General features: G+C 45.1%; 1 protein-coding gene across 1 annotated transcript in view; it reads right to left on the bottom strand.

The window, feature by feature from the left end:
- LOC121567802 (cytoplasmic dynein 2 heavy chain 1) overlaps positions 1-27500 on the bottom strand; it is a 176424-nt gene that overhangs the window by 118491 nt on the left and 30433 nt on the right. The window contains 20 exon segments of the mRNA XM_045220180.1: positions 869-1006; positions 2712-2872; positions 2981-3062; positions 3181-3323; positions 5197-5310; positions 5721-5829; positions 6839-7087; positions 7194-7321; positions 8120-8284; positions 13283-13385; positions 13675-13819; positions 19594-19745; positions 21151-21397; positions 22124-22383; positions 22846-23001; positions 23250-23379; positions 23463-23670; positions 26344-26476; positions 26712-26843; positions 27197-27396. Coding sequence (XP_045076115.1) covers positions 869-1006; positions 2712-2872; positions 2981-3062; positions 3181-3323; positions 5197-5310; positions 5721-5829; positions 6839-7087; positions 7194-7321; positions 8120-8284; positions 13283-13385; positions 13675-13819; positions 19594-19745; positions 21151-21397; positions 22124-22383; positions 22846-23001; positions 23250-23379; positions 23463-23670; positions 26344-26476; positions 26712-26843; positions 27197-27396 — 3155 coding nt within the window.

The raw sequence follows: 27500 nt of genomic DNA, 5'->3' as shown, positions 1-27500 counted from the left end.
GAGAGAGACAGAGAGAGAGAGAGAGAGAGAGAGAGAGAGAGAGAGAGAGAGAGAGAGAGAGAGAGAGAGAGAGAGAGAGACAAGAGAGAGACAGAGACAGAGACAGAGAGAGAGAGAAGAGAGAGAGACATAGAGAGAGAGAGAGAGAGAGAGAGAGAGAGACATAGAGAGAGAGAGAGAGAGAGAGAGAGAGAGAGAGAGAGAGAGAGAGAGAGAGAGAGAGAGAGAGAGAGAGAGAGAGAGAGAGAGACAGAGAGAGAGAGAGAGAGAGAGAGAGAGAGAGAGAGAGAGAGAGAGAGAGAGAGAGAGAGAGAGAGACAGAGAGAGAGAGAGACAGAGACAGAGCAGAGAGAGAGAGAGAGAGAGAGACAGAGAGAGAGAGCAGAGAGAGAGAGAGAGAGAGAGAGAGAGAGAGAGAGAGAGAGAGAGAGAGAGAGAGAGACAGAGAGAGAGAGAGAGAGAGAGACAGAGAGACGAGAGAGAGAGAGAGAGAGAGAGAGAGAGAGAGAGAGAGAGAGAGAGAGAGAGAGAGAGAGAGAGAGAGAGAGAGAGAGAGAGAGAGAGAGACAGAGACATAGAGAGAGAGACAGAGAGAGAGAGAGAGAGAGAGACTGAAAGGAGCTGTTATTAGAATCTGCTCAGCAGTTGTCACGGAAACGGCTTGGCGAATCGGACAACCAGGCCTGTCCACCGCAGGCTAAAAGAGGTGTCAAAAGAAACTCGTCACGCTCCACACACACACGTACGCACAAAGACAGCTCATGCTCAGAGAAACAACTATACACAAATGTACAGGCACACTCCAATGCTCAACTCACCCCGGCCCACACACACACACACACACACACACACACACACACACACACACCTGCATAGAGGTGGTGATCTCCTGCAGGGCTGAGTCTGCCTCCTGCTGTTTGGTCCTCAGCAGAGTGCTCTGCTCAGCGGCCCGCCTCTTCAGCTCATCCACCAACGCCTTCGCTTCGTTCAGCTTAGACACGCCCGCCTGGGGGGAAAGCCAATCACATCAGATGTCACAATTAGGTCTCATGATATGAACAAGTTACAGTTAACACATACAGTACCAGTCAAAAGTTTGGACACACCTACTCATTCAAGGGTTTTTCTTTATTTTTACTATTTTCTACATTGTAGAATATTAATGAAGACATCAAAACTATGAAATAACACATATGGAATCATGTAGTAACCAAAAAAGTGTTAAACAAATCAAAATATATTTTATATTTGAGATTCTTCAAATAGCCACCCTTTGCCTTGATGACAGCTTTGCACACTCTTGGCATTCTCTCAACCAGTTTAATGAGGTAGTCACCTGGAATTCATTTCAATTAACAGGTGTGCCTTGTTCAAAGTTAATTTGTGGAATTTCTTTCCTTCTTAATGCGTTTGCGCCAATCAGTTGTGTTGTGACAAGGTAGGGGGGGTATACAGAAGATAGACCTATTTGGTAAAAGACCAAGTCCATATTATGGCAAGAACAGCTCAAATAAGCATAGAGAAACGACAGTCCATCATTACTTTTAGACATGAAGGTCAGTCAATATGGAACATTTCAAGAACTTTGAAAGTTTCTTCAAGTGCAGTTGCAAAAACCATCAAGCGCTATGATGAAACTGGCTCTCATGAGGACACGCCACAGGAAAGGAAGACCCAGAGTTACCTCTGCTGCAGAGGATAAGTTCATTAGAGTAACCAGCCTCAGAAATTGCAGCCCAAATAAATGCTTCAGAGTTCAAGTAACAGACACATCTCAACAGCAACTGTTCAGATGAGACTGCGTGAATCAGGCCTTCATGGTCGAATTGCTGCAAAGAAACCACTACTAAAGAACACCAATAAGAAGAAGAGACTTGCTTGGGCCAACAAACACGAGCAATGGACATTAGACCAGTGGAAATCTGTCCTTTGGTCTGATGAGTCCAAATTGGAGATTTTTGGTTTGTGAGATGCAAAGTAGGTGAACGGATAATCTCTGCATGTGTGGTTCCCACCGTAAAGCATGGAGGAGGAGGTGTGACGGTGTGGGGGTGCTTTGCTGGTGACACTGTCTGTGATTTATTTAGAATTCAAGGCACACTTAACCAGCATGGCTACCACAGCATTCTGCAGCGATACGCCATCCCATCTGGTTTGGGCTTAGTGGGACTATCATTTGTTTTCAACAGGACAATGACCCAGCACACCTCCAGGCTGTGTAAGGGCTATTTGAGCAAGAAGGAGCGTGATGGAGTGCTACATCAGATGACCTGGCCTCCACAATCACCTGGAAAAGCAGCCAACAAGTGCTCAGCATATGTGGGAACTCCTTCAAGACGGTTGGAAAAGCATTCCAGGTGAAGCTGGTTGAGAGAATGCCAAGAGTGTGCAAAGCTGTCATCAAGGCAAAGGGTGGCTACTTTGAAGAATCTCAAATATATTTTGATTTGTTTAACACTTTTTTGGGTTACTACATGATTCCATATGTGTTATTTCATAGTTTTGATGTCTTCACTATTATTCTACAATGTAGAAAATAGTAAAAAATAAAGAAAAACCCTTGAATGAGTAGGTGTGTCCAAACGTTTGACTGGTTCTGTACATCTGCATATGCACAGCTGCAGGGAGTTTGTGTGTGAGTCTTAAGTGAATGCTAAGTGTGTGTATATGGTGTGTGTATATGGTGTGTGTGTATGGTGTGTGTGTGTTACCTGTAGGTGTTGCTGTCTGAGAGTGAGCTGGCTCTGTTTGCTGCTGTAAATGGAGGTGTAGACGTGGAGGAAGGCCATGTACTGACTGGGTGTGGCTCCATACTCTCTACAAGACTCATGGATCACCAGGAAGGAGCGACACAGATCACCCTGACCCGACGCTGGGAGGGACAACACAAACGAGACAGAACATATTCAGTTTAGAGCTACTTCTCTATAGTAGGACTATGACTGACTAGGACTCTGGTGGCAGGGATGTTTTCTCCTACCTGAACCTTTTCTCTTGTGGCCTTTCTCTCCTCCACTCTTCTCCCCCTTTCCCTCCACCTTAGCCAGCAGCATCTCAGGGATCTGACAGGAGAGCATCAACATGGGTTATGAAGAAGGAGGACAGAGCTAATCACAATATTATAACCCCGTATGATGCTGTGCTCCCATCCCCCTCTCCTCTCCTCTCCTCTCCTCTCACCCTCTTCATGCTGCTCTCAGACCATCCCTCCATCCACTGGACGGAACACTTGCGGTAGAGAGCCGGGTTGCTCTCACAGCTAATGGTGAAGTTAGAGTTGGTGCAGTCCATGATCAACACTATGTGTAGGTTCTGCTGGATCCCTGAGAGAGAGAGAGAGAGAGAGAGAGAGAGAGAGAGAGAGAGAGAGAGAGAGAGAGAGAGAGAGAGAGAGAGAGAGAGAGAGAGAGAGAGAGAGAGAGAGAGAGAGAGAGAGAGAGAGAGAGAGAGAGAGAGAGAGAGATTGAAAGAGAGAGAGAGAGAGAGAGAGAGAGAGAGAGAGAGAGAGAGAGAGAGGAGAGAGAGAGAGAGAGAGAGAGAGAGAGATTGAAAGGGAGAGAGAGAAATTGAGAGGGAGAGAGAACGAGACAGAGAGAGAGAGAGAGAGAGAGAGAGAGAGAGAGAGAGAGAGAGAGAGAGAGAGAGAGAGAGAGAGAGAGAGAGAGAGAGAGAGAGAAAGATGGAGATGAAGATGAAGAGGGAGAGACACAAAGAGAAAGAAACAAAGATAAAGAGAGTGGGTAATGGCTGGTGTAATGCTGTCCTTGTCCATTTACCCCCCAGCTGAAAGGCCAGTAGTTTAGTCAGAGGAACTCAGACGGAAGAGACATCTATTGATCTGATCCTGCAGTATCTACAGAACAAACACAGCATCACAATAAACATGGGGGAGGAGAGGGATGAAGGGAGAGGAGGGGAGAGAGGGAGATGAGAGAACAGAGGATGTGTAGATCGGTCGATGTGCCCTTGAGCAAGACACTTAACCCTAATTGCTCCTGTAAGTCGCTCTGGATAAGAGCGCCTGCTAAATTACTAAAATTTCCGCTCCTCTTTTCAGTTCGCTGCAGCAAGCGACTGGAATGAGCTGCAAAAAACACTCAAACTGGACAGTTTTATCTCCATCTCTTCATTCAAAGACTCAATCATGGACACTCTTACTGACAGTTGTGGCTGCTTCGCGTGATGTATTGTTGTCTCTACCTTCTTGCCCTTTGTGCTGTTGTCTGTGCCCAATAATGCTTGTACCATGTTTTTGTAATGCATGTTGTGCTGCTGCCATGATGTGTTGCTACCATGTTATTGTCATGTGGTGTTGCTACCATGCTGTGTTGTCATGTGTTGCTGCCATGCTATGTTGTCGTCTTAGGTCTCTCTTTATGTAGTGTTGTGGTGTCTCTCTTTATGTAGTGTTGTGGTGTCTCTCTTTATGTAGTGTTGTGGTGTCTCTCTTTATGTAGTGTTGTGGTGTCTCTCTTTATGTAGTGTTGTGGTGTCTCTCTTTATGTAGTGTTGTGGTGTCTCTATGTAGTGTTGTGGTGTCTCTCTTTGTGTGAGTGTTGTGTGTCTCTCTTTATGTAGTGTTGTGGTGTCTCTCTTTATGTAGTGTTGTGGTGTCTCTCTCTTTGTGTGCTTAGTGTTGTGGTGTCTCTCTTTATGTAGTGTTGTCTCTCTTTATGTGAGTGTTGTGGTGTCTCTCTTTGTATGTAGTGTTGTGGTGTCTCTCTTTTGTTGTAGTGTTGTGGGTTCTCTTTGTGTGTGTTGTCTCTCTTTATGTAGTGTTGTGGTGTCTCTCTTTATGTAGTGTTGTGGTGTCTCTCTTTATGTAGTGTTGTGGTGTCTCTCTTTATGTAGTGTTGTGGTGTCTCTCTTTATGTAGTGTTGTGGTGTCTCTCTTTATGTAGTGTTGTGGTGTCTCTCTTTATGTAGTGTTGTGGTGTCTCTCTTTATGTAGTGCTGTGGCATCTCTCTTTATGTAGTGTTGTGGTGTCTCTCTTGTCGTGATGTGTGTTTTGTCCTATATTTTTATTTTTAATCCCAGCCCCCGTCCCCGCAGGAGGCCTTTTGCCTTTTGGTAGGCCGTCATTGTAAATAAGAATTTGTTCTTAACTGACTTGCCTAGTTAAATAAAGGTTAAAAATAATAATAATAATATGTATTGTAAATGTAGATGAGTAGCTAGATAGATGAGTCTCTCACGGTAGGCAAAGTAGTTGAAGAGGGGTCCAGTGAATCCGTCCTGGGATGCAGGATCTTTGAGAGAGGAGAGGAGGGGCTCCAGCTCCTCTGGGGAATACAGGCCTGGAACCTCACCTACAACACACATATAACACTGATCTCAGTACAGTACAGGCCCCAGGCCTGGAACCTTACCTACAAACACACATATAACACTGATCTCAGTACAGTACAGACCCCAGGCCAGTACCTCATCTACAACACATATAACACTGATCTCAGTACAGTACAGACCCCAGGTCAGTACCTCATCTACAACACATATAACACTGATCTCAGTACAGTACAGGCCCCAGGTCAGTACCTCATCTACAACACATATAACACTGATCTCAGTACAGTATAGTAAGCTAACTACATCAACTACACACACACATCACTTTGAACTGAAACTGAGGACAGATTCAGCACCTCGCCTGGGATTTATGGTACATGGTTTTATTCATCATCTGACATTTGTGTGTAGCTGTTTCTATGCGACTGACCAGAGGACAGCAGGCTGTTGACCATCTCCAGGAAGGCTGGGTGGACAAACTGATAATCCTCCAGCAACAGCACCACCTGTTGGCCCTCCAGACCTGCCAGCTGCATCACCTACACAGAAGAGAACACACACACACACACGGTTAAAACACAAGTCAGGTGTGTGAGATTTGATGTTCCCTGCAGGACGCTTTGCCTTGTCCAGCTTTGCCTTACCCACACCAGTGTTTCCCCTAGGATTTACTTTCAGCAGCGGTGGTAAAGTTAGGGGGGGAGGGGGCTTTTGCTGGAGGGGTCCAGGGGCATGCACCCCCGTGACATTGTTTTTGTAGAACGACTGTGAGAAGGTCACTTCTGGTGATTTTTTTTTACGACATTCTACTCCGAAATGAATGACAATTAAATTATGTTGACACCATCTGAAATATAATTTCCCCTTTAAAAGCATTATAACCTGTAGTCCAACTGATGCAGCATAGCAGCTTTAAATAAATAGGTTGAAGCATGAGGTTGCCCATCTGCAATTGAAAAACCCCAAAAGACTGAATGCATAAAATTCTACAAATATATCTTGTAACTTGTCATTCCAGGGTTTTTTCTGAATCAAAATGGGGCTTAGGGGTGAGCGTGGTGGGGGCGTGGCAGTGGGCATGGCCAATGGCGTCCTCTCCGACTGAACATTTTAGAGGCCCTTCTCTTGGCCACAGAGACAACATTTTGCTGTTTTAAAGCTAATTTCCTGCAATTCTACATATTTTGCCATGGGGCAGAGAGAAAATGTGCTGTTTTAAAGCTAATTTCCAACAATTCTACACATTTTGCCGTGGCTTATGCCATGTTCTATGCTATCTGAGTGACTCAAACATAACAAAATGAATGCCTCATGCCATGAAATCTTATAAAAACATATATAGGTCCTTTATCTTTTCTACATACTTTATATCTGGTTTTAGTCGTTTAAGTTAACACTGAAAGCGGTTTTCCTTCCCAAAAAGTATAACAAATCAAAATGTAAAAAGTCTGCCTCTGCTAAACGAATATAGGGGAAACACTGCCCACTAAAACATTAGTTACACAGACAGACAGAAAGACAGACAGAGACAGAGGTATGACATCTTACGGTCTTCAGGTCGTTGTTGAAGTGTTTGAGTGAGTATCCGCGGGAGATCTTGGGTGTGTAGAGTGTGTATCCATGCATGTGTGAGACCAGGCATGTGGCGGTGCGTCGGCCCACGCCGCTGCGTCCGGCTAGGAGCAGAGAGCCCCCCGGTCGACTCAGGACACGGTCCACACGAGACACAAAGTGACACACCTCCCAGAACAACAGCAGGTCCAACTCCCTGTTGTCACGACCATACAGGACCGCTCCCTACAGAGGAGAGAGATGCATTAACACACACACACACACACACACACACACACACACACACACTCACACTCTCTCCCTGTCCTACACAATACAAACACACACTGACCTTGTGTATGACCTGGCTTAGGTCGGCAAAGTCGAGGAGTCCCAGAGATTTACCGTGGAGGGGCAGGGACTGACCAGGGGCCATCACTCCCCCTCCCTCAGACGCACCCCACGTCACATAGAAACCATCTGCAGGGAGAAAATACAGTTATACACACATCCATACACACACACACACACACACACACACACACACACACACACACATCCACACACACACACACACACACACACACACACACACACACACCAATCCACACACACACACCAACACACACACACACACACACAACACACACACACACAACACACACACACACACACCAATCCACACACACACACACACACACACACACACACACACACACACCAATCACACACACACACACACACACACCAATCCACACACACACACAATCCAACACACACACACACCAATCACACACACACACCAATCCACACACCACACCACACACACACACACACACACACACACACACACACACACACACACACACACACACACACACACACACACACACACACACACACCAACACACACACACACACACAATCCACACACACACACACCAATCCACACAACAACACACACACACACACACACACACACACACCAATCCACACACACACACACATCCACACACCCCCCCACACACACACACACACACACACACACACCAATCCACACACACACACACCAATCCACACACACGCACACACCCACCAATCCACCCCCACCCCCACACACACTAACCCCACGTTACATAGAGCCCATTTACAGGACAAGACCGTACACACAGAACCCGTTTCACAGAGAACCCAACTACAGAGAACCCACTGTCATCCTGGTTTATACACACACTGTGCAGAGGGAGAGGAGCACTGAGATGTGTGTGTGTGTGTTACCTGTCATGTTGTCCAGTGCGTCGGAGCCCCAGTCCCCTCGTATGACGGAGGAGAGGATGTTGTCGAAGGAATGGATGTCTTTGGAGGAGACCAGTCGGTCTCTGAACAGCCTCCTGGCCTCATAGGCTACCACCTCCAACACTGAGTCTGTTATATTACAGTTCCCTACAGACACAGAGAGGAGGGGTTAACACACACACACACATATACACTGAGTGGACAAAACATTAAGAACACCTTCCTAATATGACTCCAGTGCTTCCCACAGTTATGTCAAGTTGGCTGGATGTCCTTTGGGCGGTGGACCATTCTTGATACACACGGGAAGCTGTTGAGCGTGAAAAACCCAGCAGCGCTGCAGTTCTTGGCATAAACCGGTGCGCCTGGCACCTACTACCATACCCCGTTCAAAGGCACCTAAATATTTTGTCTTGCCCATTCACCCTCTGAATGGCATACATACACAATCCATGTCTTAATTGTCTCAAGGCTTAAAAATCCTTCTTTAACCTGTCTCCTCCCGTTCATCTACACTGACTAAAGTGGATTTAACAAGTGACATCAATAAGGGATCATAGCGTTCACCTGGATTCACCTGGTCAGTCTGTCATGGAAAAATCAGGTGTTCTTAATGTTTAGTACACTCGGTGTCCACTACTACATTAGACCATACTACAAAAAGACACACGGCATCCAAACAGCTCAGTGTACACACACACTCACACACCAGAGAAGAGAGTTTAAGTGATGAGAGAGGGCATTGTGACATACCGTGTAGAAAAGGTAAGCAGGACGAGGGAGGGGCAGAGAGAGTAGAGTAAAGAAACGATGAGTCGTGGGAGAAAAAAAAAAGAAGTTTGTCAGCAAACGCTTTTAATTAAAATTACTGATTGGACTCCCTATCACAGGGAGAACACATTGCAGGAGGGAGGGAGGGAGTGACAGAGGGAGAGATGAAGGAGGACAGAGAGAAGAGGATGATGAAAGAGAAAGAGACGGGTGACAGAGGCAGCAGAACAGGGGAGAGAGGATGAAAGTGATGGTGAATGCAGGAGGCAGGGAGAGGAAGAGAACTACTGACTTTCAGAGGATATTCTGAAATATCCAACAGCAGCTAGAATTAAACAGTACAGTCTAAAGTTAAGACAGTTACCAAATAATGAGAAGTCGGCAACAACCGAGAAAACCCATGCAATTAGCAGTTTTAAGTATTGCAGAAAGATATTAAACTTTTTGGTGACAACTCAAAATGGGCCCCAAAAAGATGGTGTAGTGCAGGGTTCTTCAATTCCGGTCCTGGAGGGCCGAAACACTTCTGGTTTTTATTTCTACCTGGTAGTTAATTGCACTCACCTGGTGTCCCAGGTCTGAATTAGCCCCTGATTAGAAGGAGAGGATGAAAAACAGAGTTGTTTCGGCCCTCCAGGACCGGAATTGAAGAACCCTGGTGTAGTGCAAGTGTTCCCAAACTTTTTTGGCCCGCAACCCCATTTTGGCCAATGTTTATTTGGGCTATGACAGTCTATTACAAAATCAGTCTGACAGTATTTTAGAGAGTAATTAAATGTGAAGACAGTATGGTTTGAAGTGACTGAAATGCATCAGAAAGGTATTGGGAAGTTCAGAAGATCATCAGGCAATAATGTTGATGATGATCTTTTTCCCCAAGTCTGATTTGGAGCCTGGTCTTGTCCACTAGGTTCTAACGGCTTGTGGGCATAGTAGAGGGAAACAGGATGTACACTACCAGTCAAAAGATTGGACACACCTACTCATTCAAGGGTTTTTCTTTATTTGTCCTATTATTTACATTGTAGAATAATAGTGAAGACATCAAAACTATGAAATAACACATATGGAATCATGTAGTAACTAAAAAAGTGTTAAACAAATCAAAATATATGTGAGATTTAAGATTCTTCAAATAGCCACCCTTTGCCTTCATGACAGCATTGCACACTTGGCATTCTCTCAACCAGCTTCACCTGGAATGCTTTTCCAACAGTCTTGAAGGAGTTCCCACATATGCTGAGCACTTGTTGGCTGCTTTTCCTTCACTCTGCGGTCCAACTCATCCCAAAACAACTCAATTGGGTTGAGTCGGGGGATTGAGGAGGCCAAGTCATCTGATGCAGCACTCCATCACTCTCCTTCTTGGTCAAATAGCCCTTACACAGCATGGAGGGGAGTTGGGTCATTGTCCTGTTGAAAAAACAATGATAGCCCCACTATGCGCAAACCAGATAGGATGGAGTATTGCTGCAGAATGCTGTGGTAGCCATGCTGGTTATGTGTGCCTTGAATTCTAAATAAATCACAGACAGTGTCACCAGCAAAGAACCCCCACACCATAACACCTCCTCCTCCATGCTTTACGGTGGGAAATACACATGCGGAGATCATCCGTTCACCCACAACGCATCTCACAAAGACACAGCGGTTGGAACCAAAATCTCCAATTAGGACACATTTCCACCGGTCCAATGATCATTGCTCGTGTTTCTTGGCCCAAGCAGGTCTCTTCTTCTTATTGGTGTCATTTAGTAGTGGTTTCTTTGCAGCAATTCGACCATGAAGGCCTGTTTCACACAGTCTCCTCTGAACAGTTGATGTTGAGATGTGTCTGTTACTTGAACTCTGTGAAGCATTTATTTGGGCTGCAATTTCTAAGGCTGGTAACTCTAATGAACATATCCTCTGCAGCAGAGGTAACTCTGGGTCTTCCATTCCTGTGGCGGTCCTCATGAGAGCCAGTTCCATCATAGCGCTTGATGGTTTTTGCGACTGCACTTGAAGAAACTTTCAAACTTCTTGAAATCTTCCGTATTGACTGACCTTCATGTCTTAAAGTAATGATGGACTGTCGTTTCTCTATGCTTATTTGAGCTGTTCTTGCCAAAATATAGACTTGGTCTTTTACCAAATAGGTCTATCTTCTCTATACCCCCCCTACCTTGTCACAACACAACTGATTAGCTCAAACGCATTAAGAAGGAAAGAAATTCCACAAATTAACTTTTAACAAGGCACACCTGTTAATTGAAATGAATTCCAGGTGACTACCTCATTAAACTGGTTGAGAGAATGCCAATAGTGTGCAAAGCTGTCATCAACGCAAAGGGTGGCTATTTGAAGAATCTCAAATATAAAATATATTTTGATTTGTTGAAATTATTTTGGGTTACTACATCATTCCATATGTGTTATTTCATAGTTTTGATGTCTTCACTATTATTCTAGAATGTAGAAAATAGTAAAAATAAAGAACAACCCTGGAATGAGTAGGTGTGTCCAAACTTTTGACTGGTACTCCACATACAGTGCATTCGGAAAGTATTCAGACCCCTTCCCTTTTTCCACATTTTGTTACGTTACAGCATTATTCTAAAATTGATTAAATAAATGTTTTTCCTCATCAATCTACACACAATATCCCATGATGACGAACCGAAAACAGGTTCTTATAAATTTTTTCAAATGTATAAAACATAAAAAACAGAAATACCTTATTTACATAAGTATTCAGACCCTTTGCTATGAGACTCGGAATTGAGCTCAGGTGCATCCTGTTTCCATTGATCATCCTTGAGATGTTTCTACAACTTGATTGGAGTCCACCTGTGGTAAATTCAATTGATTGGACATGATTTGGAAAGGCACATATCTGTCTATATAAGGTCCCACAGTTGACAGTGCATGTCAGAGCAAAAACCAAACCATGAGGTCGAAGGAATTGTCCGTAGATCCCTGAGACAGGATTGTGTCGAGGCACAGATCTGGGGAAGGGTACCAAAAACATTCTGCAGCATTGAAGGTCTCCAAGAACACAGTGGCCTCCATCAAATGGAAGACGTTTGGAACCACCAATACTCTTCCTAGAGCTGTCCGCCCGGCCAAACTGAGCAATCAGGGGAGAACCAGGGAGGTGACCAAGAACCCGATGGTCACTCTGACAGAGTTCTAGAGTTCCTCTGTGGACATGGGAGAACCTTCCAGAAGGACAACCATCTCTGCAGCACTCCACCAATCAGAAGCCACTCCTCAGTAAAAGGCATATGACAGCCCGCTTGGAGTTTGCCAAAAGGCCCCTAAAGGACTCTCAGACCATAAAAAAGATTTTCTGGTCTGATGAAACCAAGATTGAACTCTTTGGCCTGAATGCCAAGCGTCATGTCTGGGGGAAACTTGGCACCATCCCTACAGTGAAGCATGGTGGTGGCAGCATCATGCTGTCGTGATGTTTTTCAGCGGCAGGGACTGGGAGACTAGTCAGGATCGTGGGAAAGATGAATGGAGCAAAGAACAGAGAGATCCTTGATGCTCCAGAGCGCTTAGGACCTCAGACTGTGGTGAAGGTTCACCTTCAAACAGGACAAAGACCCTAAGCACACAGCCAAGACAATGCAGGAGTGGCTTCAGGACAAGTCTCTGAATGTCCTTGAGTGGCATGCCAGAGCCCGGACTTGAACCCGATCGAACATCTCTGTTGAGGCCTGAAAATAGCTGTGCAGCGACGCTCCCCATCCAACCTGACAGAGCTTGAGAGGCTCTGCAGAGAAGAATGGGAGAAACTCTCCAAATTCAGGTGTGCCAAGCTTGTAGCGTCATACCCAAAAAGACTTGAGGATGTAATCGCTGCCAAAGGTGCTTCAACAAAGTACTGAGTAAAGGATCTGAATACTTATGTAAATGTAATATTTCAGTTTGATGTTTTTAATACATTTGCAATACATTAAAACCTGTGGAGGGGAAAAGTCAAAGGGTACTTTCTGAATGCACTGTATGTGTTCCTGAGAGTGTAATCTTTCAGTGATGGGGTCATAATATTTTGTAGCTTAAACCATTCAAAAGACAGAGACACATTTGTAAGAAGAAAAACAGAAACCGCTGTGTTTATTACAACCGCATCTAGCGGCTACCGAAGGTTACTGACGTAACCCCGGTTCTATGAACCAAGCGCACATTTTCTCTCACGAACCCATTTTCAAATCAGGCGACCCCTAGTTTGGGAAACCCTTGTGTACTGATTGCGGTCTGACCGTGTGATTTAACCCTGTGGTCTGACTATAGGTCCCAGTGGACTGTGAGAGAGTGGAAGTAGAGGCAGTGGTGTGAGGTGTGATCTGACCACGTGGTTTGACCGTGCTGTTGTGGTTGACTCACCTGCGGTCAGGTCGTATCGCAGCAGGCTGAGCACCCACTGGGTGAGGACACACGGAGTGAACAGGTAGTGGCTGTGGTCATCCACAGTGAACTTAGCCTTCACCTGAGACCAGAGAGGTATATAAGAAGTTATATCTAATCCGCACTCTTAGGGAAGCAAATCTAAACCACACACACACACCCGTGTAATAAGTGGCTGTATTGTTTGTGTTTGTGTGTGTGTGTGGTTTAGATTTGCTTCCCTAAGAGTGCGGATTAGATATAAGAGGCATTAAGTAAGTGCTGATCTAAAGCTGCTGCTTGGAAAGATTAGAGCAGCTTAAAGCTGAAGCTTTACTCTGATAACACATGAACTCATCTGAGACAGCACAGACACACACACACACACACACCTGTTCGTAGACCTGTACCAGAGACCCTGCTAGCTGGTGTGTTTTCCCAGTGCTGGCCCAGGCTGCCTGGCTCCCAAGGCTCCTCTGGAGAACAGGCTGCAGGTACGCAGAGTAGATGGTCTGGAGTTGCTCCCTGTCTGGGTAACTAGAGAAGAGAGCAAGTGGGAATGGTGTGTGTGTGTGTGTGTGTGTGTGTGTGTGTGTGTGTGTGTGTGTGTGTGTGTGTGTGTTTGTGTCTGAGTATGTGAGCGGAGTTGAGCGGTCGAAAATCCCGCTCATCGCTAATGGTGCTTGTGCTCCGCTCTGGCGCTCCACGTCATTTCCTACCGCTCCGCTAAAAACCGTTCCTTGTTCACAGGGTAAAAGAACTGCCGCTCCAAATTCGCTCCATTCATTAAAATCACAATTTAACCAACACCCATCAACTTCTGTGACTACCTTTACCTACCAATTGTTTTTTAAGCATTAAAACCAAACCATATGATTTGAATGAAAAGTATTATAACAAACGTGAAAAGGTGAATGGAAGAAGCGCTCATCATTTCAAATAGGCTACATGTCGTATTAAACAGAATATAAACACTCTAATGAGGTCAGGAGTGTGAGAGAATGATCACGTATTTACCTGATTTGTTGAACAATTAATATGCTTAACAATAGAGACATTTCTTAACTACCAGTGCTGTGCTTTTCATAAGGATGGTTCCCTCTAGCTCCCTGCAGCTGGTCTGGGCGTGTAGTCAAGGACACGGGATAGAGATAAACTTGAGGAACAGACAGACCTGTATTGTTTCAATTTCTCGTTGCTTACACACAGCCACAAGAAGAAAACCAAGTGGCTCCTGATCTGCCAGGGAGGGGCGTGCTTGTATGAAAAGCAGAACTTATGAAGAGCTATACAAATCCTGTTGACTCTGTATTAACTTCTGCCTGCAGTTGCATAACTAAATATATTTTACATATACTCAGAAGCCGTTGTCTGTGTCATTTTCTAAAGCTTAAAGTTTGTTTAAGAATAAGAGAATATCAGCACTGTGCAAAGAACAAAAACAGTCATCATTAGGGGCACCCTGGAAGAAACCGAAGAGGGAGAAGAGAGTTCCACAAACCCCGGGTCAGGGCCCTCTGTGGCAACCAGACTATCAGCTGAACTGAATAAACTAAGCCTGGATGCCAGAACTAAACCACTCCCAGCTACCAAGCCAAAGTATCCGTATGTAAGGATAGGGTGGTCGGTGATGGGAGAACAAGAGGACCGGAGAAGAGAACAATAAAGGAGGGAGGGGCTGAAAGAAAGTGAAGCAAGGAAACAGAGAGATAAAGAAGTGTTTGAGAGAGAGGATGCAAGACAAAGGGATAGAGAGAGAGAGGATGAAGAGGAAAGATGGAGAAGAGAAAGCGAATACAAGATAAGATGGGAAGGAGACACAGAAGGTGCTTTCTCCCCAGGAGCCAGACAAGACATGGAAGACAGAATAGCAGCTGAAGAGCTGGCGCTCCGACAGAAATACTACCATGATGTGGAGAGAATGAAGAAACAAGAAGAAATGAGACTGGTGAAAGGTATGATAACACCCTAACCACTGAATAACTATTCTATGACAGAGCCTGCAGAAACCTACCAGAAGCGGTACAACTGAAACTGAAAGAAGTGGTTGGCTGGGACCGCAAAGATGGCCCTGAGAAAGAAGACCACGAGACACCACTGTAAGTTCTGGAAGAAGACCGAAAAAAAAAAAATCTAAGAAAACAGGCCTGCAGACACAACTCCAGAAGGCCCAACTGGCTGCACTAGAGAAAAGTAGCAAGCCAGATACATTGATGCCGAGTGCTCCAGCACCTGCACCAGCTCCATGGGCCCCTGCAGCGGCCCCAGCTTAACAGGTACAGTTTCCCCCCACAGCCTTATGGTAATCCACAGCCATTCCAGCCCTATCAAACCTACCAGAGCGGGCACATAGGTGAGCCTATAGTCTGCTGGGGATGTGGTATAGCTGGCCATATGAGACACCAGTGCCCCACTGCTGTGGACCAGGGAGGTTGGGCACCACAGCCGGGCTTCAGAAGAGGCAGAGGTGGAACTGGCTAAGGAACCCCACACGTGTGTCCTGAACTAATAGAACTTCCTGAACTAATAGAACTTCCTGAACTAATATAACTTCCTGAACTAATATAACTTCCTGAACTAATAGAACTTCCTGAACTAATAGAACTTCCTGAACTAATAGAACTTCCTGAAATAATAGAACTTGACGCAAAAGCAAGACCTGACCTATTGGGCGGCAGGTAGTCTAGTGGGTAAGAGCGTTGTGCCAGTAACCGAAAGGTCGCTGGTTCTAATCCCTGAGCCGACTAGGTGAAAAATCTGTCGATGTGCCCTTGAGCAAGGCACTTAACCCTAATTGCTCCTGTAAGTCGCTCTGGATAAGAGCGTCTGCTAAATGACTAAAATGTAAATGTTGATGAACCTCTTGAGTTGGCTGACATGACACTTTTCGTAGATGGGTCGGCTTACATTGATCAGACGACGGGAAAGAAACATGCAGGTTTTTGCTGTAAGAACTATAGATAAATCACTACACATAGAGCAGTCCCTCTCTGATCATTTCTCTGCACAACAAGCAGGGTTACTAGCTCTCACCACAGCTTGTGAGGCTGCTGAGGGAAAAACAGCTAACATTTACTCAGACTCTGCCAACGCAATTGGTGTATGTTTATCATGGGCAGGTGTCTGGAAGGCTAGAGGATTCACCAATGCATCAGGGACCCCTATTAAGAACAAATCTTACGTTTTGGCTCTCATTTCGGCTATGAAACTTCCTGCTAAATTGGCCATTCTTAAAGTCCAGGCCCATACGGGTAACCAAGATGAGGCCAGTAAAGGAAATGACCTTGCTGTCATGGCTGCTAAAGATGCTGCTACAAGGTGTCACACCCCATGCTGTGAATCTGGCTTCTGCTGTGGCCTCCCCTGTTGTTGATTTGCAACAACCACAGGCGACTGACCACATGTCTCCCTCCCTTTGGGAGGCCAGAGGTTGCTCCCAGGGGCCCTGATGGCCTCTGGAGACAACACCTTTCAGGTAAACCTGTGTTGCCAACACAGCTTATCCCGTCGGTTTTGCCGAAATGGCACATGGTAACCAAGATTTCACAAGATTGGTTTTGCCCAAATTTTAACAGAACATGTGAAACAACACATTTTTAAATGCGTCACATGCATACAATACAACATTAACAAGGGGACACCACTTAAATCTGGTAATTTCCCCTCACCTAGTGGCCCATTTACACATATTCCAATGGATTGTATTGATATGACTGAGAGAAAGGAGAAAGCACTACTGTTTAGTAATAATGAGGCATTTCCTACTACCCACTGTGATGCTAAAACAGTAGCTAAAATTCTGGTAAGGGAAATATTCCCTTGATTCAAAATACCAGAAACCTTGTCTGCAGACAATAATACCCATTTCACTGGAGATGTCATAGCCCAGATTGCCCTTATGCTGGGGATAGATCAGAAATGTGTCTGTATCTATCACTCGACAGGTAAAACCTGGGTTGATGAAAATGCGAAGCAGCCCCAACAGAGGCACTGGGTATAGCCCTCATGAGATGTTAACAGGCCGTCCCATGAATGTCCCATCTCATAGGCCCATGAATGACAAACAGACAGACCCTGACTAGACTGGAAGATGACCTGTTAGGATATATGGAGGAACTAACTTCTACAGTTAGGTGTCTGTATTCTCACTCTAGGAAAGCCCAGGAAGTGCCAGCCGGAGAGGATAAAGACAACATCCCTGTCCAAATCAGAGACTGGGTGAAACTGAAGGAACCAGCCAAGATGGATGGGACTATACCAAGTGATCCAGAGACAGGGATGGCACCACCTGTCACACTGCCAGAAGGTGAAGAACCAAACACCAAAAGACTGAAGAATGACCAGAACCTGCCACCTGATGAAGACTCAACAGTTCTGCATGGACTCCATGGAGAGAGGAGGGGAGGCCGTGAGCCACATCCACTGGGCCATGAATGTGCTGTGCTATGTGTAATAATCTGTGCTCCGCTTGCTTCCTCAGTATCGGGGTGGAAATACACAACAACCAATTGAAGTCAACCAATTCCTGGGTAAATATGCTGCGGGGCCTGGGTAGGAGGGCAACACCAAATGGGTCCAGAATAATGATGTTCCCAAAACCTTCTTCAGCGGGTGAGCTATTTGGTACTATGGGAAAAACTCTATCAGAGGACGATATTACATATGGATATCTCCACTTTATACAATGAGATAAAGTTAACAAAGGACAAGGCATATTTCTATATATTGTCACTAATACGGATAGTAACAGAGAAACTATCCTAGGGACACTCTCTAACAATGTACAAGTCCCACACATTAAAGCTGATAACAAAACTAGGTATGAGGAATCTAAATTTCGGCCAACCAGGGGAAATGGGAGGGGGTAGGACAGCAGCCACATTACAGTCTCTCAGGCAGCAGAGTGCCCTTACCCCCCACAAAAACACCAATGGGCCACTCATTTGGGTAGAGGAACTATAGAACCTGTGGTGACAGGGATAGTACCAGCACAGTCCACCACTATGCATCTGTAACTAAGGGAATGTCCATATAGGAAAACTATGCAGGACTCCTAGATGAGACAATCAGACACAAAATGACTGAGTGGCATATCTTACAATTTGGTCAGCAGATTACTGGCATTAATATGTCTACTATCAGGATGGGAGTGGTGATTCCCCATGGGCACATGTGGATATGTGGAGGTAATGGACACCTCCAGCTTCCGCTTAACTGGCAGGGGTGTTGTTATCTGGGAGAAACTAAGCTCCCTATTACCTCAATCCCCCTTCGTGACATGCTAGAGGCCAGAGAGAATATGACTAAAAGGACCAGAGCTAAAAGAAGTGTTCCTGATAATGATAAAGCTCATGGTCATGTTCTTAAACCGGGGGAGATTGTGGGAATGGCACTGTTCCCAGGGGTTGGTGTTGCTATCCTGTCCAAGTGGGTGAATAACTATTCTCTGCTGGCACACATTCATTTGACTGTCAAAGGCTTTACCCAACTCTCCCTTGATGTACAAAACTTAAAAGCCGTAGTGGCTCGTCAGGAAATGGCTTTAGACTATCTATTGGCAGACCAAGGGGGATATTGCTCAGCATTGGGGCTAACTGTTAGTGGACAGTGTGTAATGCTGCTCCCAGAATCTTCTGACAACATGACTGAAATAATTAATGAAATAAGCAATTTAGGCAATATAACCCAATCAAAACGGAAAGCTCCTTGAATGTGGGAAAATGCCAGGCCTATTGGGCCAAAATCAATGATGGCCTATTGTATAGATAATAGAACGAAAATGAAACTTTTAAGAGATCAGATTTTTTGTTTATAAATACATTGCTACAATGACACACTTAGTTATCTACCCACCTCCTTCCTTTCTGTTAGCATGTGCACGTAGTAAGTACACCATCATGCTTTCATGATACGTGCCTTTTCAGATTCCACAATGATTCTTTAGTTGTGGACACTGCATCACCACACTCCCTCTCTTGCTCTTGGTCCTCATCTTTGTAAGTCACCTTGATTGAGCACCTGTGTGTTTGATCAGTTTCTTGCTGAAAATATTTAGCGAACTCCATGACAGTAGCTAAAGCAAGGGGCTATAATATAGCAGCACAAGTAGACTACAAATGCATGCTGGGAAGGCACGCCCTGAGCTGGTGAAGTGAGCGCTACTGGAGCCAAGTTGGAGCGGGAGAGAAGGATGACGCTCCAGCCTTTGGGAATCTCTCTCCACGCTCCAGTCAAATTGGGAACGATCCGCTCCTCGCTCCACTCCAGCTCCACTCACATACTCTGGTCTGTGTCTGTGTGTCCGTACTCACTCTATGGTGCAGATGCGCACAATGGAGGTGAAGCGGGAGGTGAGTGTGTGACGTCCCACAGCGCCTCCTGCTGACATGGAGGCCACCACCTGGACGTTCTCCAGACCCACCCACTCCAGGTTCTCATCATAGAACCCATGGTACGTCAGCACCTAGAACATACAAGGGAGAGAGAGGAGAACTTTGTCACGTTATGACAGCTTGACTCATTTCTGTCTTACACATCGATCAAGAAATAATGTATTTTCAGTATTGTGTTGCATTGAGTTGAGTTGGATTTCGTTATGTTGCGTTGTATTGCATTGTACAGTATTTGTTTGAAAAATGCATCTGGACACAATAACATATTTTTGGTTTCACCTGGCTGCCAATTCCTGAGCTTTTGAGAACATACAGTAATTTGAGGGGTCGCCTGAAGTGTGAGAGGAATGGGAGCTAGAGGAATACAGCAGTGCTGAGGCTCGTAGTGAGGACGCCTGGCTACTATTCTGAACTTTGTGTGGTGAGCTTTCAGGCGCCCCAGAGCTGCTGAGGCACCACCCAAGTGGGTGCTACACAGAGTGGAAGAGGAGAAGTCCAGTGGCTGGTTCCCTGACTTGACCTCTACAAGATCATCAGCAGACTCCATCAACATCATCTACCATCCTCTGTCCAGCTCCCTTTGCTCAAGCCATGAACTGACCCTCTCCATCTTCAGAGGACGCTGCTTGGCCTCTATTGGTTGACCTGTCCTGATATATTGCTTCTTTGTTTTTTTTGCTCTTGAAGTGCTTTGAGATTCTATGAAAAGCTCTACAGAAATGTAAGAAATTATTAGTTGTATTATTATTATTATTATTATTATTATTATTGTATTGTACTGTATTGTAGTGTATTGTACTGTGCTGTATTGTAGTGTACTGTACTGTGTTGTATTGTAGTGTACTGTACTGTGTTGTATTGTAGTGTACTGTATTGTAGTGTACTGTGCTGTATTGTAGTGTACTGTGCTATATTGTAGTGTACTGTGCTATATTGTAGTGTACTGTGCTGTATTGTATTGTACTGTGCTATATTGTAGTGTACTGTGCTATATTGTAGTGTACTGTACTGTATTGTAGTGTATTGTAGTGTACTGTATTGTACTGTATTGTAGTGTACTGTGCTGTATTGTAGTGTACTGTGCTATATTGTAGTGTACTGTGCTATATTGTAGTGTACTGTGCTATATTGTAGTGTACTGTGTTGTACTGTATTGTAGTGTACTGTGCTATATTGTAGTGTGCTGTATTGTAGTGTACTGTGCTGTATTGTATAGTCCCCTGTAGCTCAGTTGGTAGAGCATGGCGCTTGCAACGCCAGGGTTGTGGGTTCGTTCCCCAGTACGAAAATGTATGCACTCACTAACTGTACGTCGCTCTGGATAAGAGCGTCTGCTAAATGACTAAAATGTAAATGTAGTGTACTGTGATGTAGTGTACTGTATTGTGATGTGGTGTATTGTAGTGTATTGTAGTGTATTGTACTGTAATGTATTGTACTGTGATGTAGTGTATTGTACTGTAATGTATTGTGTACCTGCTGTAAGAAGGCGATGAGGTTGCTGGTGCCCCACTTGTCAGGCTTGGGCAGGTTGATGTCTTTGAGGTAGAGGACCAGGTTCTCACAGTCTTTGGGTCTGTAGGCTCGGCCCGTGTTGGAACTGAGCAGCAGGCAGGTCTGACTGAGCTTCTGGAGGACGTGACGAGACGAGGTCTGGGCGCTACAGTGGACCACCGCTACCTGGGTGGAACGCAGCCGAGAGAACGCATAGCGCAGCAGCATACTGGAGAAGAACACACACATACAGAACATAGGCTGAATGCCAAGTAGAGAAGCCAGACCATAACATTGAAGGAGGACATGAGTCATGACAGAGGTTAGATATCAGAGGATGATAGAGGAAAAGAGAGGAGAGGAGAATAGAGGAGAGGAGAAGAGAGGAGAGGAGAAGAGAGGAGAGAGGAGAATTGAAAACTGTTGATGCCGCAGGGTCTGTTTAACTGAGTTTGTGAGACAAAGCTCAGGGCGAGGGGGGGGGGACATTTTGTGAGGGTGCAAACTGAGATAGGATAATTGGGATGTGTGTTTGTGTGTGTGTGTTTCTCTGAGGGCAGCAGTGGAAATTAAGTAGATGTTTTTTCATCAGACAGGGATGACAAGCGTTTCCATGGCGCCCTGACATTTCTGCGAGATTAGGGTTGTGTGTGTGTGAGAGTGTGTGTGTTTTTGTGTTTCATGGGGGGGGGGGGGCTCAAGTGGAGCGTAAAAGCCAATCAGAGATGCCCTCCCTCTACTGCGTGCCCCTGGGATGACAATAATGACTGTAGATTCAACAAGTCTCTGCCCCCCGCCTGCCCCTCGGTCCGCTGTGCTATTCTAAGAAAGGTCACGCCTGAAATAAAACATGCCTGGAGACATAAGTGTGTGTCATACCATTCTCCCTGAATAGTAAGAGGAGTGTGTACATGATCTGGCTAGAGTGTATTATACATCCCGTGTGTGTGTTTACCCCTTGCCACAGCCCTCAGGCCCCACCAGTATGAAGGGTTGTCTGTGCTGGGAGGAGAGCCAGTGGGAGAAGCAGTGCAGTCCTCTCTGCATGTCGGCGGTCTGGATGACGGGGAGTGTGTGAGTGTGTGTGACCTCTTCCAGGCTGAGGCCGTCAGGACGTTCCAGAGAGTACGCACACAGCCGGCCAGACTCAGGGTCATAGTAGGTGTCCAGGGGCTTCCTCGGGTCAGGAGGGCTCTCTCTAGCCCAGCCCAGCACCTGCAGGGAACGCACACGCACATAATGATGGGGACGTTTATTAGTTGATTAATGGATGGATGGATGGCTAAATGGATAAACGGATGGATGGATGGCTAAATGGATAAACGGATGGATGGATGGCTAAATGGATAAACGGATGGATGGATGGCTAAATGGATAAACGGATGGATGGCTAAATGGATAAACGGATGGATGGATGGCTAAATGGATAAACAGATGGATGGATGGCTAAATGGATAAACGGATGGATGGATAAGTCCCCTGTAGCTCAGTTGGTAGAGCATGGCACTTGCAACGCAGGGTTGTGGGTTCGTTTCCCACGGGGGGGGGCAAGCACTCACTAACTGTAAGTCGCTCTGGATAAGAGCGTCTGCTAAATGACTAAAATGTAAATAAATGGATGGATGAATGTATGGATGGACTGATGAATGGATGAATGGATTGACCGCCTCGTCTCACCTCCTTGGCGAAGTCCTGTCGTGATTTGAGGTTGAGGTTCCCGCCCAGCCCTCTGATGAGACTAACCACAAACTGACCACGCTCTGTGACCCCACTCAGGTGAGACAGACCGTTCAACACCGTCCCTACCAGACTGGTCTCCACCACAAAGTCATTCTGACAGACAGACAGACAGACAGACAGACAGACAGACAGACAGACAGACAGACAGACAGAGAGCGAGAGAGAGAGAGAGAGTCAGAAGGGTAACAGTTATGAACACAAAATATCCAATCCACTACAGCATATTTGGGGTAAAACTCCGATTGGCTTGAGTATATTTCGGGTAAAACTCCACTTTGCTACATAAATCCAGTTGATGCTATTGATTATGACCAGTAGAGGGCAGTATCAGTATGTATCACCTGTTTAAGCACCCAGTCCAGGCCTCTGTGGAAGTAGTCTCCCATCCAGTTCTCCAGGTTACTGCGACACTCATCAGGCTGACCCTTCAGCCACGACTTGACCAACGCACTCACATCTGTGTCCTCATCACTACAGAGAGAAGACGGGGGGGTTAGAACGCGACTAGAACAATGACTGTAGGTTAACCCATCAAGGACCACACACACACCAACCTGAGGAAAATCATGCCCATGCGTGAGATTGTGGCTGGTGAGGCACAGCTGAGGTCGTGTGTCTCGAAGACAAAGTTGATGTTGGGTCCAAACTGAATCCTCTCTCCACTGGGCATGGTCAGTAGACGGTTGTCGTCCAACACAGAGTTCAACGACTCGATCCACTCTGGGTCTATGTCCCCGTCACAGATGATCCACGAGCTCACCTCTGGAACACACACATAATGGCTAACATCAGGGTAACTCAGGGTTACTTTTTTGGATCAGTTTTAATTTTGCAAATAGATTGTGGCTTCTATCAATGTAATTGTCTGCATCTTTTCCAATCCCCCCATATATATTTTTATAAATATACACTACCAGTCAAAAGTTTGGACACACCTACTCATTCAAGGGTTTTTCTATATTTTTACATTGTAGAATAATAGTGAAGACATCAAAACTATGAAATAACACATATGGAATCATGTAGTAACCTAAAAAGTGTTAAAAGAAATCAAAATATATTTTATATTTGAGATTCTTCAAATAGCCGCCCTTTGCCTTGATGACAGCTTTGCACACTTGGCATTTTCTCAACCAGCTTCATGAGGTAGTCACCTGGAATTCATTTCAATTAACAGGTGTGCCTTCTTAAAATTTAACTTGTGGAATTTATTTCCTTCTTAATGTGTTTGAGCCAATCAGTTGTGTTGTGACAAGGTAGGGGGGGTGGGGTTACAGAAGATAGCCCTATTTGGTAAAAGACCAAGTCCATATTATGGCAAGAACAGCTCAAATAAGCAAAGAGAAACGACTTACTTTAAGACATGAAGGTCAGTCAATCCGTAAAAATTAAAGAACTTTGAAAGTTTATTCAAGTGCAGTCGCAAAAACCATCAAGTTCTATGATGAAACTAACTGGCTCTCATGAGGACTGCCACAGGAATGGAAGACCCAGAGTTACCTCTGCTGCAGAGGATAAGTTAATTAGAGTTACCAGCCTCAGAAATTGCAGCCCAAATAAATGTTTCACAGAGTTCAAGTAAGAGACACATCTCAACATCAACTGTTCAGAGGGGACTGTGTGAATCAGGCCTTCATGGTTGAATTGCTGCAAAGAAACCACTACTAAAGGACACCAATAAGACGAAGAGACCTGCTTGGGCCAAGAAACATGAGCAATAGACATTAGACCGGTGGAAATGTGTCCTTTGTTCTGGAGTCCAAATTGGAGATTTGTGGTTCCAACCGCGTGTCTTTGTGAGATGCGGTGTGGGTGAACGGATGATCTCCGCATGTGTATTTCCCACCGTAAAGCATGGAGGAGGAGGTGCTATGGGGTGGGGGTGCTTTGCTGGTGACACTGTCTGTGATTTATTTAGAATTCAAGGCACACTTAACCAGCATGGCTACCACAGCATTCTGCAGCGATACGCCATCCCATCTGGTTTGGGCTTAGTGGGACTATCATTTGTTTTTCAACAGGACAATGACCCAACTCCCCTCCATGCTGTGTAAGGGCTATTTTACCAAGAAGAAGAGTGATGGAGTGCTGCATCAGATGACCTGGCCTAAGTTGGGGGAGAGCAATATTAAGGTGGGGAGTGGGTATAAGGAAAGGGTGGTTAAAAGGGTCCACTATTATTCTACAATGTAAAAAATAGCAAAAATAAAGAAAAACCCTTGAATGAGTAGGTGTGTCCAAACTTTTGACTGGTACTGTACATATATTTAAATATATTTTCCTTTATTATTTTCCCCTAACCCTACCACCCCTCCCCTAATTGGAGTAAACTAATGGACAACAACACATAGGCTTCTACTTCCAGTGTATACATACTATTTACATTTTACAGACACAGTATATTTTACATGAGTTATCTTTTGTTTGTTTTAAATTCCACCCTCAACCCCTCCCATCTTTCTCTGAACACCATCCAGTTTTGATTTCTTTGCCAGATATTTTAAAACTATGCTTGTGATGTTTCACAAAAGTTCAGAACCTTTCCATTCTCATAGTTTCTACAAATTGTAAATTAAAGATTTTTAAAAAGTATACGAGTATTATTCTATTATTGATCGATTGACTATGACTTTTCAGATCACCCAGCAGGGCTATCTGCAGAGTTAACTCCAGGTAAATGTTGCAATTCTTCAGCCATTCCTGAACCTGTGACCAAAAACAAGCTACATATGGACACTACCAAAACAAATGATCTAACGAGTCTGTCTCTTCGCAGCAACATCTGCAGAGCTGGGATGGTTGTATCACCCATACTGTATATATAACATTCTATTGTTTGCAAGAATTTTGTATAATAATTTAAATAGAAAAACTGTTTTGAATCCAGCATTACATCGAAAATCTCTTCCAAACTATTTTGAAATCTGTATGGCACAGCTGTAAATGTTTTGGTCCTGAAATGAAACTGGTATACTTTTTTATTTATCATAATTTTCTTTAACCAATCTTGGTCTTTAATGCAGGGGCAACAGACAAGTTCCTTACTTTCTCCCCCTTCCACTTGCCTCTTCCAATTTTGCAGTAATGCTGCAATTAGTTGGTTGTAATTTTGGATAGAGCAGACATTTACATATATTTATATTAGCTGCATGTGAGACATAACTTAACCAGTCCTATATATGATATCATTTCCCCCCACCAAAAGAAATAAAAAAATCATCAATTAGTATATTTGAGTTTAACCATAATATTTGTTGTAATATTTGTTCTGTCTTTGGTGGATTAAACTGAAATTGCAACCAACTTTCTATGGCTTGTTTAACTTTCACTGTCACTATCTTTCAGAGTAGAATAGAATACTTATTCTAATACGTCTAAAAGATGCAGTCTGGCCTCATGGTTGTGTTGTGGTTGTTTCCCGGTAGTGGTTCTTACCCTGTGGTTCTCTGACCACCTGCCTGGCGCTGTTTGTGAGAACCCCGTCAGTCCACTCCCTAGTGTCCATGTCTATGTGACCCAGCAGCTGCTGGCGGGGCATGGCTTTAGGGTTCACTGTATACTGCTTCACCTAGACCCACCATGACAGCGACAAGGACAGGCAGGGACCAAGTTGTTTGGTGGCATAGGTCAGTGGCTGCATCTCAAATGACATTCTATTGCTAACTGTAATGTTACATTAATAAAATATTAATACGATTATGATTAATGATAACTAGGGCACAGAGCTTTTCCTGGGAGGGTAACGCAGACAGAATAACAATATAAGGATTGTGATTATCATGATTAATCAGGTGTATACTCACCACCCTGCCTGTCCTGCCCAGGGCGGCACGCAGCATCCTCCACAGGGTAGATTTACCTGCCCCGCTGGGGCCTACGATCACCACTCCCATACGCTGTCTCAACTGCTCACACAGCTCCAGAGCCTTCTTCATCTACAGAGAAAAACTACTTTATCCATCCATCCCTACATCCATCCATCCATCCCTACATCCATCCATCCATCCCTACATCCATCCATCCCTACATCCATCCATCCCTACATCCATCCTTCACCTACATCCATCCATCCCTCCCTACATCCATCCATCCCGACATCCATCCATCCCTACATCCATCCATCCCTACATCCATCCATCCCTACATCCATCCATCCCTACATCCATCCTTTCTTCTATCCTCTTGACTAAACAGCTCATACAACTCCAGACCAGAGCTTTCATCATGTATGAGGAGTGTCCCACAAACACACGGTCACACACACACACACACGGCCACAGTCCCCCACCTGGCTGGGTATGAGTTCGAGGTGTGCCTCCTCGTATACGGCCTGCAGGGCGTGACTGAGGGTCTGGTCCTCCACGTCAGTGAAGCCCACCCCAGGGAACACATCTTGGACCAAGGCATCAAACCTGCTGCTGTCTGCAAATGTCAGCTTGGACATGGTGTTCAACCTCAGTGCCTGCACCACAAGAACACTCTCCTTGACTGGGGAACACAGAGATAGAGAGGGAACACAGAGATAGAGGGGGTGGAGGCAGGGCCAGAGAGGGAACACAGAGATAGAGAGGGGGTGGAGGCAGAGACAGAGA

This window comes from Coregonus clupeaformis, chromosome 6, assembly GCF_020615455.1.
Source record: "Coregonus clupeaformis isolate EN_2021a chromosome 6, ASM2061545v1, whole genome shotgun sequence".
NCBI lineage: Eukaryota > Metazoa > Chordata > Actinopteri > Salmoniformes > Salmonidae > Coregonus > Coregonus clupeaformis.
The sequence above is the reverse complement of the archived record's forward strand: the minus strand, read 5'-3'. Positions and strand labels throughout refer to the sequence as shown.